General features: G+C 40.3%; 1 protein-coding gene across 14 annotated transcripts in view; it reads right to left on the reverse strand.

Annotated features, from left to right (window-relative positions):
- AHI1 (Abelson helper integration site 1) overlaps nucleotides 1-13,238 on the reverse strand; it is a 216,515-nt gene that overhangs the window by 5,811 nt on the left and 197,466 nt on the right. For 9 of the 14 annotated variants that reach the window (XM_060419704.1, XM_060419699.1, XM_042253504.1 and 6 more), the window contains one exon: nucleotides 7,441-7,490. In XM_060419704.1, coding sequence (XP_060275687.1) covers nucleotides 7,441-7,490 — 50 coding nt within the window. Of the gene's footprint in view, nucleotides 1-7,440; nucleotides 7,491-13,238 lie in introns of those variants that run through there. The other 5 variants (XM_042253505.1, XM_060419696.1, XM_042253503.1 and 2 more) reach the window with 1 other exon arrangement.

The following is a 13,238-nucleotide window of genomic DNA, read 5'->3' on the forward strand; positions in this document are numbered from 1 at the left end:
ACGGGGCGCTGAGTCAGCGAAGTGGCAGTGGGAATGAAAAGGGGAGACAAATGGGAGGATCTGAGAGAAAAACATTCGGCAGACCACTTGAGTGATTATATATGTGTCTGGGAAGCAGGGAGTTGCTGAAAATAATGTAGAGATGACAAACCTTAGCTGCTTGGGCTCCTTTTTCTACTGTATGAAGGGACAAGAATAAAATAAAACCTACTTATCTCAGAAAAATATTAGCTGCCTTGGAAAAACCAGAAAATTTATCAAATTGTGTGTGTGTGTATGTGTGTGTAAAAGTTCAGGAGATCCCTTAGTGACAAAGAAGGGATGAAGAAGTTTACATAAAGAAAACAGTGATATCCCAACCTGTATTTCAAATGGAATGCAGTGTTTCAAATGCAGTAACATAGAAGACGAATATTTTATGGATGCATATATAGTAATGCAAATTATGTTAGAGAAAAGAAAATACAGAAATCATGGAAAAAGGGAAATTCAAAGAATGGAAGGCAGTGTCTCCTCTCTAGGATGTCCAGGAATGGTGGTAGACATCACGAAAGAAAGTGAAGGTGAAAGTCACTCAGTTGTGTCTGACTCTTTGCAACCCCATGGGATGTAGTCCATGGAATTCTCCAGGCCAGAATACCGGAATGGGTAGCCTTTCCCTTCTCCAGGGGATATTCCCAACCCAGGCATTGAACCCAGGTCTCCCGAGTTGCAGGCGGATTCTTTACCAGCTGTACCACAAGGGAACCCCAAGAATACTGGAGTGGGTAGCCTATCCCTTCTCCAGCAGATCTTCCCAACCCAGGGATCAAACCAGAAGCATTGCAGGCAAATTCTTTACCAACTGAGCTATCAGGGAAGACATCATGACAGAGCTCAAAAACGGTATGAGAATTTAAAAATGAGGCAATAAAGAGGACAGAACAGTGACTGCTGTGGACTGAATTGTGTCTTTCACAGGGTGAAGCCCCCAAAGTTAATACATCTTACAAAGGAGGTCGGGCCTCTAAAGAAGTAATTGAAGTTATATGAGGTCATAAGGGTGAGGCCCTAAGCCACAGGATGGTGTCCTTATAAAAAGAGGAAGAGATACCAGAGAGCTCTTTCTCTCCACACACACACACACACACACACACACACACACACACACACACACACACACACAGGAAAGGCCATGTGAGGACATGGCGAGGAGGTGGCCGCCTGCAAGCCAGGAAGAGAGGATTCACCAGCACTCAGCCCTGTTGGATCTTGAATTCCCAGCCTTCAGAACTATGAGAAAATACATTTACATTGTTTAAGCCACCAAGCCTCTGGTATTGTTACAGCAGCTAGAGAAATCTATAGGGAGACGTGTAAGTAAAGGGCTTCTCAGCAAGCACAGTTGTAAAGAATCCACCTGCCAATGCAGGAGGATGTGGGTTTGATCCCTGGGTCAGGAAGACCCCTTGGAGGAGGGCATAGTGACCACTCCAGTACTCTTGCCTGGAAAATTCTATGGACAGATGAACCTGGTGGGCTATGAGCCTTGGGGTCACAAAGAGTCAGACATGACTGAGCACACACGTATGTAAATGAAGTGAAGTCAGAAGACTGAGAAGGAAAAGATGAGAAGTCACAAAGATAAAAGAACAAATAGGGCACATTTAGAAAGTAGGAGAAGGAAATGGCAACCCACTCCACTATTTTTGCCTGGGAAATCCCGCCTGGAAAATCCCATGGATGGAGGAGCCTGGTAGGCTGCAGTCCATGGGGTCACTAAGAGACTGAGCGACTTCACTTTCACTTTTCACTTTCATGCATTGGAGAAGGAAATGGCAACCCACTCCAGTATTCTTGCCTGGAGAATCCCAGGGACAGAGGAGCCTAGCAGGCTGCCGTCTATGGGGTCGCACAGAGTCGGACACGACTGAAGCGACTTAGCAGCAGAAAGTGGACAATGAGGAGACAGAAAGGAAAGGTGGAGCTCTGACCCAAAAAGCACTGATAGCTTACTATCTTCAGGGAACCTACACTCTAGCGTCACAGAAAAAACTCAAATGTCTGTGATGCCAGGGTGATAAGGAGAATGAGGGAAGCAGCCCAGGAATGACACAACAGGACTCGGTAAACTGGAGAGTGGATGACTCATCTCAGGGAGGCAACCACCATCCCAGTACCAAGGGAGGGAAGCCCGGGAAGAAGTGGAGCTGTGGTCCAGAGATTCAAAAGAAATATGACACAGTGGACCTGGACTGTATCTTGCTAGCAGTTGTTTTTCTGTCTTTTAAATATTATTTTAAAAATTGTTTAAAACATTTTTTTAAATATTGTTGCTCTGTACATTTCCCTACCCCACTTTGTTCCAGTCATAGGGTACCCTGCTGGCTTCCCGGTATTCCAGGCACTTCCATGCAATTGTGCTTTAGCTCCTGCCCCTCTTCTGATTTCTAGGTCCTTTTCTTTTTTGTTCACCTTGTCTTTACGTGGTTTTTAAGACTTAAATGCTCTTACATCTTTGGCTTTTCCTAACCACTGCAGAAAAATCAGACTGAGTGATCCTTTCGACCTTTTTTTCCCTTATAATGTACATACAATCTAACAGAAAGCTGCCCTGAAAAATACAACATTTGGACTTCTGCTTGCCTCTAAGATGGAGTAACATGGACCAAGTAAACTGCTCACCTAAAACAACCACAAATATTGGATAAAACACATGAAACCATTTTCAAGACATTGAACCATAGGCAACAAAAGAAAGTGATAACAAAGAAATGGAAAATAAATGCGATCAGCCCTGTGATCGCCTAGTTTACTGCCTTGAGAGTTTCCAGGCTGCAGCACAGGATGATGAAAATGGTGTGGAATGTGGTGGACTCCCTGAATGAGGGCTCGGAGTCTGAGGAGACCAGGAAGGCTATAGTTCACAGACTGCCACAGAGGAGAGAGTAGGAGAACGTGAAGACTTGCAAGGGTCAGGGTCCCATACGAATATTCAGCAGAGTACAGGTGAACGTATACATCTGAGGACATGTCCTGAGGCCAGGGACAGTGCCTACTTCCATCAGCCAGGATGGAAAATCTCACAACTCAGAAAGCATTAGGTAGAATATCTAAAAGGGATTTTTATCAGTGGTGAGGAATAAACAGTCTAAAACTAAACACTGTTCAAGTCCCACCTAACAAATCTAGCTAAAAAGAAGCACAACTTAAACTCAAAATTATCAGAAATAGAGATCAGAGTGGAAATCAGTGAAACAGAAAATAGATAAACAATAAAGAGAAATCAATGGAAAAAAAGCTTGTTATTTCCAAAAAAATTCATAAATCATTTGCCAGGCCGACTGGGGAAACCACAGTAAAGAAATAAATTATCAACACCAGGAATTGAAGAGGTAACATTATTACAGATTCTATTCATATTAAAAAGATAATAAGGGGATATTATGAATATTTTATGTCAATAAATTCAGTCACTTGCATGAAATGGAGAAGTTCTGGGAAAGACACAGACTATCAATGCCTATATAAGAAGAAAGGAAAAGGAAGAGGAACCAAAGATCAAATTGCCAACATTCGTTGGATTATAGAGAAAGCAAGGGAATTTCAGAAAAACATGTACTTTTACTTCATTGACTACACTAAAGCCTCTGACTGTGTGGATCACAACAAATTTTGGAAAATCTTAAAGAGATGGGAATACTAGACCACCTTGTCTCCTGAGAAATCTGTATGCAGGTCAAGAAGCAATAGTTAGAACTGGACATGGAACAATGGACTGGTTCAAAATTGGGAAAGGAGTACGCCAAGGCTGTATATTGTCACCCTGCTTATTTAATTTGTATGCAGAGTACATCATGTGAATTTCCAGGCTGGATGAATCACAAACTGGAATCAAGATTGCTGGGAGAAGATATGCAGATGGTATCACTCTAATGGCAGAAAGTGAAGAGGAACTTAAGAGTCTCTTGATGAGGGTGAAAGAGGAGAGTGAAAAAACTGGCTTAAAACTCAACATGCAAAAAACTAAGATCATGGCATCCAGTCCCATCACTTCATGGCAAATAGAAAGGGAAAAAGTAGAAGCAGTGACAGATTTTATCTTCTTGGGCTCCAAAATCACTGTGGATGATGACTGCAGTCATGCAATTAAAAGACGTTTGCTTTTTAGAAGAAAAGCTATGACAAACCTAGACAGTGTATTAAAAAGCAGAGATATCACTTTGCTGATAAAGGTCCATACAGTCAAACCTATGGTTTTTCCACTAGTCATGTATGGATGTAAGAGTTGAGTTGGACCATAAAGAAGGATGAGCACCATAGAATTGATGCATTTGAATTGTGGTGCTGGGACTCTTGAGAGTCCCTTGGACTGCAAGGAGATCAAACCAGTCAATCCTAAGGGATATCAACCCTGAATATTCATTGGAAGGACTGGTGTTGAAGCTGAAGCTCCAATACCTTGGCCACTTGATGTGAAGAGCCTACTCACTGGAAAAGATCCTGATGCTGGGAAAGACTGAGGGCAGGAGAAGAGGGCAACAGAAGATGAGATGGTTGGACAGCAACACTGACTCAAAGGACATGAGTTTGAATAAACTCTAGGAGACAGGGAAGGACAGAGAAGCCTGGAGTGCTGCAGTCCATGCATTCACAAAGAGTTGGACGTGACTTAGCAACTAAACATCAGCAATATAAGAAATACATAATCTTAATGGCCGCACTTGCATTAGACACATTGAACTTGTAGTTAGAAATCTTCTCCAGGCCCTGATAGCTCTACTAGTAAGTCTACTCAACATGTGAAGAAGAAAGAGTTATATCAGCAAAAACAGTGGTGGAAGGACTTCTGAGAAACTTCTCCTCCAAATAAGCTATGGGAAAACTGGCAAAAATGGTTTTTTAAAACTTAACTTTTAAAAATTTTGGAAATTAGCCAATAGCTTGTAGTAACCTGGAGAATGTTTATTCAAGAATGGTTGACACTTGGCAAGAATTAATTTCTTCTCATGAAAAGAAGAAGAAATTGAAGGAGTTTGGAATGTGGTGATTATAAAGATGGAAAAATATATAGTGGAGGAGAGATTGGATAATCAGAGTTAACACTTATGACTACATTATATTAAGAAGAGATTTCATTTATTCATTCAGTTCACATGAGTGTTGACAAATAAAGGCCTTTAATATTACTGATCATCTGAATTAAATTCTCTCTGATCAAAGCTGTTAATGAAGTAAAATATTCTATGTTTCAAAAGAAACCCCCAAACTCAATATAAGAAACATTAGCAACTAGGGAACACTAATATTATTTAAGGATTAAAACATATTTGTAGAAGCTTCATAAAAAACTCTGACTTGGGCAGCAGATAAACACGTCATAGACACATGAGATACAAAAGGTAAAAGTTTAAGACTTTCAAGAAAAAGGCTTAAAATTAACCTATACAATTTCTTCTTAGTATCAAGAGTGTAGCTTTAAGTAAAATGTGTAAAGATTGTTTGCACAGAAGTGACTGACATTTCTTAAAAAGGTTTTTTTTAAGTATAAATGAGACAAGAAATTCAAGTGGAAAGTGGTGAGAGGCAGTCCTAACGTGGCTCATTTACATAGCCTGGTCAATCAGCTAATAAGCACATGTTAGGAACTGAATGGCAACACTGCAAAGAAACAAAAAAAAATTAACTTCTATCCATTTACTCCAAAAAACTCATTTAAGTAAATTAGAGAAATAAAGAAATGACTTTGTTACATACTGGGCTATAGCATTTCCATCTTCAAGTCGCCTACAGTTTTGAAATAATGAGAAATGTATCTTAATTCATCCTTACTTCTAAGAAATTATGAGTATAGGGAAAGCCCAAAGGCCTTAGATGAACCTGAGCATTGAGACATAACTGAACTTCTCATGAAGATTTATTTTCAGAAGCTTGTTAAGTACTCTGTGTTCAAAAAGAGAAGCCAAGCTACCCTGACATGCTGGGATGCTTTTTGAGGCTTGTTTGAATTTTCATCTGGAGAGCACTGTGTGGCATCTTCACATCATCTGAAGATATGTATCCAAAGTGATCAGAGGGAGGACAGAATCTTTCATTCACATCTTAGGTAAAAGTTCTAAAGTATTTTATAAAACATGTTCAAAGACAGCACTGTTCCCATAATGTATTCAAATATGATCACTTCTGGTTGTTGAAACAGAGTTTCTGTCTGTACTGATCCAGCATATTTTTTCATATGTGTGATCTGTCATTGAGTATACACTCCTCAGAGTCAGTTATTATCTCATCAACTATTAACGTAAACTTTCAATTATTCAGGGATTGGTACTGAAAACATACCTTGCAGATACAATAAAATACAAAAAACTGAAAGACCTGGAACATGTGTTTGTGTCATGTGACAGGCAGAGTGAATTATGGGAAGAACACAGATCAGGAAACAGAGGATCTGTGTGCTGGGACCGGGTCTGCCTCCTCCTACCTCTGAGGCCATTTTCCTCCACATGCAGAGGAGGGGTGAGAGCCATGGTCTGCAGGGAAATGCGGAGACTCAAATGTGACGATGAGTGACTGTGCTCTGAAGCAACACAGGGCTTCATATATGACATATAATGATATACAGTCCTAGACGGCTTCCCAGGTGGAGCTAGTGGTAAAGAAGCTGCCTGCCAATGCAGAAGGACCAAGTCGCTTCAGTCATGTCTGACTCTGTGCGACCCCACCCATGGACTATAGCCCACCAGGCTCCTCTGTCCATGGGATTTCCCAAGCAAGAATATTGGAGTGGGTTCAGCAGGGTTAACCTGAATAAATGTTTTCCTGAGGACACTCAGTAGGGATTCCCTGTGTGTAGAAGGGAAGTCGCTCAGTCGTGTCCGACTCTTCGCAACCCCGTGGACTGCAGCCTACCAGGCTCCTCCATCCATGGGATTTTCCAGGCAAGAGTACTGGAGTGGGTTTTGTACCCAGATGTGGGAATAGTGATGTGGGATGGGAGGGCATGGCAGATACCTGAGCTGCTCAAGGTTGTTACATTCAGGTGACAGTTTGCTGGTGATGTACGAATATGAAGTTTTGGCCTCAAATTAGGTACAAATATGCTCTGCAATGATAAAAACTGAGACGTACTTTGCAAAGGTTTTCAATATTTTTTTGAGGTAAAAGAGATTTTCCATTTGTGTATTAAGTAATGAATTAATAGCAAGTACCAAGAAAAATATAAAAACTTCCTAGAGATTTTTTAAAATAAACACTTTAAAAACTGCTCAAATACTTAAGGCATTTGTAAGAAATATACAAGGATAATGTCCCAGGTATTAGCCTTTATACATTAATGCCCTAAAATGGGTGTTTCGTAACTTTTGTAGTGTGGTGCTATAAAGAGAGAAATGGAGAAACTGTCCTTAAAAGGAACACCAACTATTTATCACTGCAAATTATTTAGGAGGAAAAGCTGCTTACTGTGCCAAAGACTCTGAGTTCAGTCTGAAATCCTGGGACTTGAATGACTGCTGTGAAAGAAAAACAAAGAGTAAGTCACAAATTATAGAAGACAACACTGGGAATATTCACATGCTGAAAACCCACCAACTGGCTGAATGAGTAGAGGGCAGGCCTGTTCTGAGCACAAGTGTCTTATCAGCATAACATATTCACTCCCATAGAAAACCAAGGAAACAGCTCTTCAGATTGGTTAGGCACTCTCTGTAAATGAAGTGAGCTTTTAGGTGTGTGTCAAAAAGAGTCAGTTGTGAATCAGCCTATATTAAGTCAGTAATGCTGTGTTATATTACTCAAGTTATGCGTTTACCTTTCACCATTGCATCTTTCCTTTGTAATCTTCCCACTATACTCTATTTTCATGAAGCCACACACTGAACTATGTATAAAATTCTGAATCTGCCCAAGCTCTTTAAATCTTCTACAAACTTTGCTCAGTCTGCTTTACTAATGGCACCTCCATGAGGAAATCAAATAAGCACTTTGAGTGGTACCAGAGTACACACTGAGAGTTAGTTAGAGGGTTCCTCTGCTTGTCTGTTCTTTGTTGCTCAGTCGTATCCAACTCTTTGTGACCCCATTAACTGTAGCCTGCCAGGCTCCTCTGTCCATGGAATTCTCCAGGCAAGAATATTAGAGTGGGTAGCCATTCATTTCTTCAGGGGACCTTCCTGATCCTGGGATTGAACCCAGGTCTCCTGCATTGCAGGCAGATTCTTTACCACCTGAGCCACCAGGGAAGCCCCATTCCAAATCAAAGTATACTGTGGAGCAATCGTGTTTGATACAAGACAGTATTTTAGAAATCAATTCAATGTTGCCATAAAACAGACTTGGAAATTTTATTTAGAGATAATTACATGTTATGGAAATGATCTACTTAAACTTCACGTAGAAAATATAAATGTTTCTGTGTTAAAGCTTTGAATTAGATATGAATGAAAGAGATATACCATAACTCTCTAATTAAATTCTTAAAAGTCCAGAAAACAAAAAAAAACAAACAAAATGAAGTGAAAGGAAAGGGGTAAAACTTTCTGTTTCAGTCTTAACTTCTTTGAGTAACTACTGCTTTCCCAGGCTTATCTCTACTGAAACTTGCTTTGCCTTTTTAGATTTCCTCCTTCACAATCAGATTTCAGCAAGATTTGGCACTGAGCACCTTTAAACAAGTATTACTTTTCTTATCATAAAGATTTCAAGAGGATTTTGTACTTTTCTGGACCATAATAATGTGATATTATTGCTGGCTATATAGCTTTAAATCAAGCACGTAATAAAAGCAAGAGTTAAAGGACAAGGAGGCTTAGTGGTGAAAGGTGGATGTTGTAGTGTTTTAAAGAACATCAAAAGAACCAATCTTTTATTTTTCTCAACTATTTGAAGATAATCTGACTCAGTTAAAATGTGTTTGGGAAAAAAGGTACAAGTACACAGAAAATTTAAATTCAACGACAAACACAGATTGCAGAATAGTCTACCTGCCCTCGAGCCAACCCATCAAGAAGAAAACTATCAAAACCTCTCAGAAAGTATCAATTATAACCTAATTTTTTCAGTTTTTTCTCAGGCTTAAGGAATAAATTCCAAACAGTGCAATCAAATTCATGGTAAGATGCTTCTTTTACATGGTCTAAGTATTACTTCTATCTCTTTGCCCAATGCAAGAGTAACATCTTAAATAAACGTACATATATACAGTTGTCCCTTAGTATCTGAGGGGGATTAGTTTCAGGACACTCTACCCCCCAGATACCAAAATCTACAGATCCTAAAAGTGCCTTATATAATGGTGTAGTATTTGCATATAACCTAACAACCTCCTGTATACGTAAACTCATCTCTAGATTACTTATAAATACCTGCTGCTGCTGCTGCTGCTGCTGCTAAGTCACTTCAGTCGTGTCCGACTCTGTGTGACCCCATAGATGGCAGCCCACCAGGCTCCCCCGCTTCTGGGATTCTCCAGGCAAGAACACTGGAATGGGTTGCCATTTCCTTCTCCAATGCATGAAAGTGAAAAGTGAAAGTGAAGTCGCTCAGTCGTGTCCGACTCTTCGAGACCCCATGGACTGCAGCCCACCAGGCTCCTCTGTCCATGGGATTTTCCAGGCAAGAGTACTGGAGAAGGTTGCCATTGCCTTCTCCATATAAATAACTAATATGATATAAATGCTATGTAAATAGTTGTAAATACAATGTAAATGCTAAGTAAATGGGTGCCAGTGTGGCAAATTCATTTTGCTTTTATGGAACTTTCTGGAATTTTTTCCCATGTAATTGTGAACCATGATTGGTTGACTCTCTAGATGCAGAACCTACGGGTAAGGAAGGCCAACTGTGTACATGAAATGTTGTAAAACCAGGGGATTAAAAAAAAAAACAAACCCAAATCATGGCTCTAATCAAAATTTGAGTCTACTCCAGAGATTGAGGGAAGAGAAGTCAGACTGAATTATCCATCACTGTCAAGTCAGTGTTACTTTTCCTTGTGTGCTGTGACCTGACAAACGAGTAACAGCATATGGCCACATGCAGGTCTTAGCAAACCTGTTTTTAATAGACTTTTCCTATAAAATGGGTGCTGCGATGTCCTCAGAATCTGTCTGAAGCAGGTTAAGCATGTCCTTGCCCTGATTCCTACTGTATTACTGCATTAGTATAGTGGGCACATCCTGGGTTCAAATTCCATTAACCACAAATTAGTAGGGGAACCACATTGTAAAGTTTTAACACTGATTTGTAAAAGGACACTTATTTAATTAGGACCAAAACTTCAGTTCTAAACACCTTTACTCACTCAATCCTTGGTCTCAGCACCAGCATGCCATATGAGTAGTTATTCATGGAGGCAAAAGGAGGGGGAAAAAGGAGGTGTTTCTGTGAGCTGTTTTGTTTCACTTTGTCTTTAAACAAAAATGCCCCCAAAGCTATTAGACAATCAGTCCAAAAACACCGCCAACCATCAAGGCCAAGGAGCATGACTGCCCTTCTTTCCCTCCTGTCCACTCACACCTCTCACCTGTCTGGGGACTTAATTTCCTCTTCATGGATACCGTTGATATGGAGAGGAGGGGATGAAGAGAGGAAGATGAACCAAGCAGAGGAGATGAATGAAAGGATCAGAATCTATAGACTCTTGCTTCCCAAACCCTCACGATTTCTAGTGATGTTCGTAAATTTAGATGCAGTGAGACAAACACGAAAGGAATGATTAATGGAATGATTTTCAGTGCCTCCCTTGATTACACGGAGATTTACCGAGGAGCAACTCATAAAAAACTGTGCAAAAGAGAGATAGGCCATGCAAACAACTCACCCAAACATTTTTATAAACTTGAAGAATGAATATAAAATTAAGTAGATATTTGATCAATGTTTGTTGCAGCAGCACACCAGCTTTAAATAAGCCAATTTATGATACAATATAGCTTTATTTTTATGTGCTATTTATATACCTCCTGATAGCTACCTTTTCCAAAGAATTAATAACAGCAATTTCTTTTTATACTCACTTTGTAGGAATTTTTTTTTCAAGTTTTGTTTTTGTTAAGTCTTTATTGAATTTGTTACAATATAGCTTCTCTTTTATGTTTTGATTTTTTGGCTACAAAGCATGTGGAATCTTAGCTCCCTGACCAGGGATCAAACTTGCAGTCCCTGCATTGGAAGGTGAAGTCTTAACCACTGGACTGCCAGGGAAGTCTCCAGGAATTTTTTTTTAAAGAGGAAGAAAGCCCAACAACTAGGGCTGTTGGTTAAATTATAATCTTGATTCTGTCCTTAACTCTATGTGGCCCAGGGAAGCCACTTAACTTTTCCTGAGGCCTGTTTCCTACTTGAAAAAGCACAGAAGGTGCTCAGAATAAAAGCATGAACTATCATAGCACCATTCTTGCATTTTACAGATGAGGAAATGGAGGCCCAGAGTCACCTGGATTACAGAAGTAGCCTGAAGGTTATAATCCAGTATTCAAACTGATTTAACAGTTTAGTTTAACAGCTAAGCTCTTTTTCAATACAATTTTGTTTGAAAGCCTCACATACAAACACTTAAACACCTAGAATTTCTCTAGGTGAATTGAGGTTTGGAGGCCAGGGAAACCTTGCCTCCCTAGATCGACTCTCCAGAGCCGGGAGGAACAGGGCTCTACAGAGAAGAGTTTACAAACTGCTCAACTAGACAAGCTCTTTCAGGTTTTCTCTACTGCTTACTCCTTGGAAGGAAAGTTATGACCAACCTAGATAGCATATTGAAAAGCAGAGACATTACTTTGCCAACAAGGGTCTGTCTAGTCAAGACTATAGTTTTTCCAGTTGTCATGTATGGATATGAGAGTTGGACTGTGAAGAAGGCTGAGCGCCAAAGAATTGATGCTTTTGAACTGTGGTGTTGGAGAAGACTCTTGAAAGTCCCTTGGACTGCAAGGAGATCCAACCAGTCCATTCTAAAGAAGATCAGTCCTGAGTGTTCTTTGGGAGGAATGATGCTAAAGCTGAAACTCCAGTATTTTGGCCACCTCATGCGAAGAACTGAATCATTGGAAAAGACTCTGATGCTAGGAGGGATTGGGGGCAGGAGGAGAAGGGGATGACCGAGGATGAGATGGCTGGATTGTATTACTGACTCGATGGACATGAGTTTGAGTGAACTCCGGGAGTTGGTGATGGACAGGGAGGCCTAGCGTGTTAAAATTCATGGGGTCACAAAGAGTTGGACACGACTGAGCAACTGAACGGAAATGAACTGAAAGTTGTGTTTGGATGGGGGGGCATACTTTTATGATTTTAAATATTCATATAAGTTTGCTGTTGATTCTTTGATTTTAGAATTTATTATTGGTTCTATGAGCTGTATTTGGCACTCAATCTTCCAATTATGCTTTTCCTTAAGAATAAAATATTCCTTTGTATTAAGATGTTGTTTCTAGCAGTATGTTGCTGTTTAGTCGCTAAGTCGTGTCTGACCCTTTTGTGATCCCATGGACTGTAGCCTGCCAGGCTCCTCTGTTCATGGGATTTTCCAGGCCAGAATACTGGAGTGGGTTGCCATTTCCTTCTCCGGGGGATTTTCCCGACCCAGGGATCAAACCCACGTCTGCTACATTGGCAGGCAGATTCTTTAACACTGAGCCACCAGGGAAGCCCCTTCTAGAAGTATATAAAAAAAAAAGTGAAAGCCTTCATCTTGACTCATGATTTGTAGTTTTTGGATACTAATTATGCCAGGTAGGAAAAACAAATATTGAGTTGGCAAAAAAATTTGGGCTTTTTTGTAAGATGTTATGCCAAATACTTAACAGAATGCCACTCTAGCGGCAAGGAGTATGCTACACACCCTGGAAATGCAAAGCTAAGCAGGTTCTAATAACTTTCACTCTAACAGGGAAAGGCATGGAGATAAGCAATGAGGCAGAGGAAGATCCACATTGCGATAAAAAGAAATGTGCAGATATAAAGGAACAGAAGCCCTGAATTGCAACTGGAGGCTTCAGAGGAGCATTCTCAGAGGAGGAAACATTTAGCCTAATTCCCACGGAATAAATTGAAACTGTGATCATTGGAGTGGTGCAAAAACTATACAGTTGGAGAAACCGGGGTAAGCAGAGGCTGGAGGCTTTGTGTGTGCAAGGCAGTGTACTCAAGGAGGATGATTTGGGAGATGAGGAAAAACTGGTCAGAACGTCTATTCAAATGCTGAAGGATGAGAGCTAGATTAAAACTTGTGAGATTTGGACTTTAAAGGCAAATAGAGCACC

This window comes from Ovis aries, chromosome 8 (assembly GCF_016772045.2).
Source record: "Ovis aries strain OAR_USU_Benz2616 breed Rambouillet chromosome 8, ARS-UI_Ramb_v3.0, whole genome shotgun sequence".
Lineage (NCBI taxonomy): Eukaryota > Metazoa > Chordata > Mammalia > Artiodactyla > Bovidae > Ovis > Ovis aries.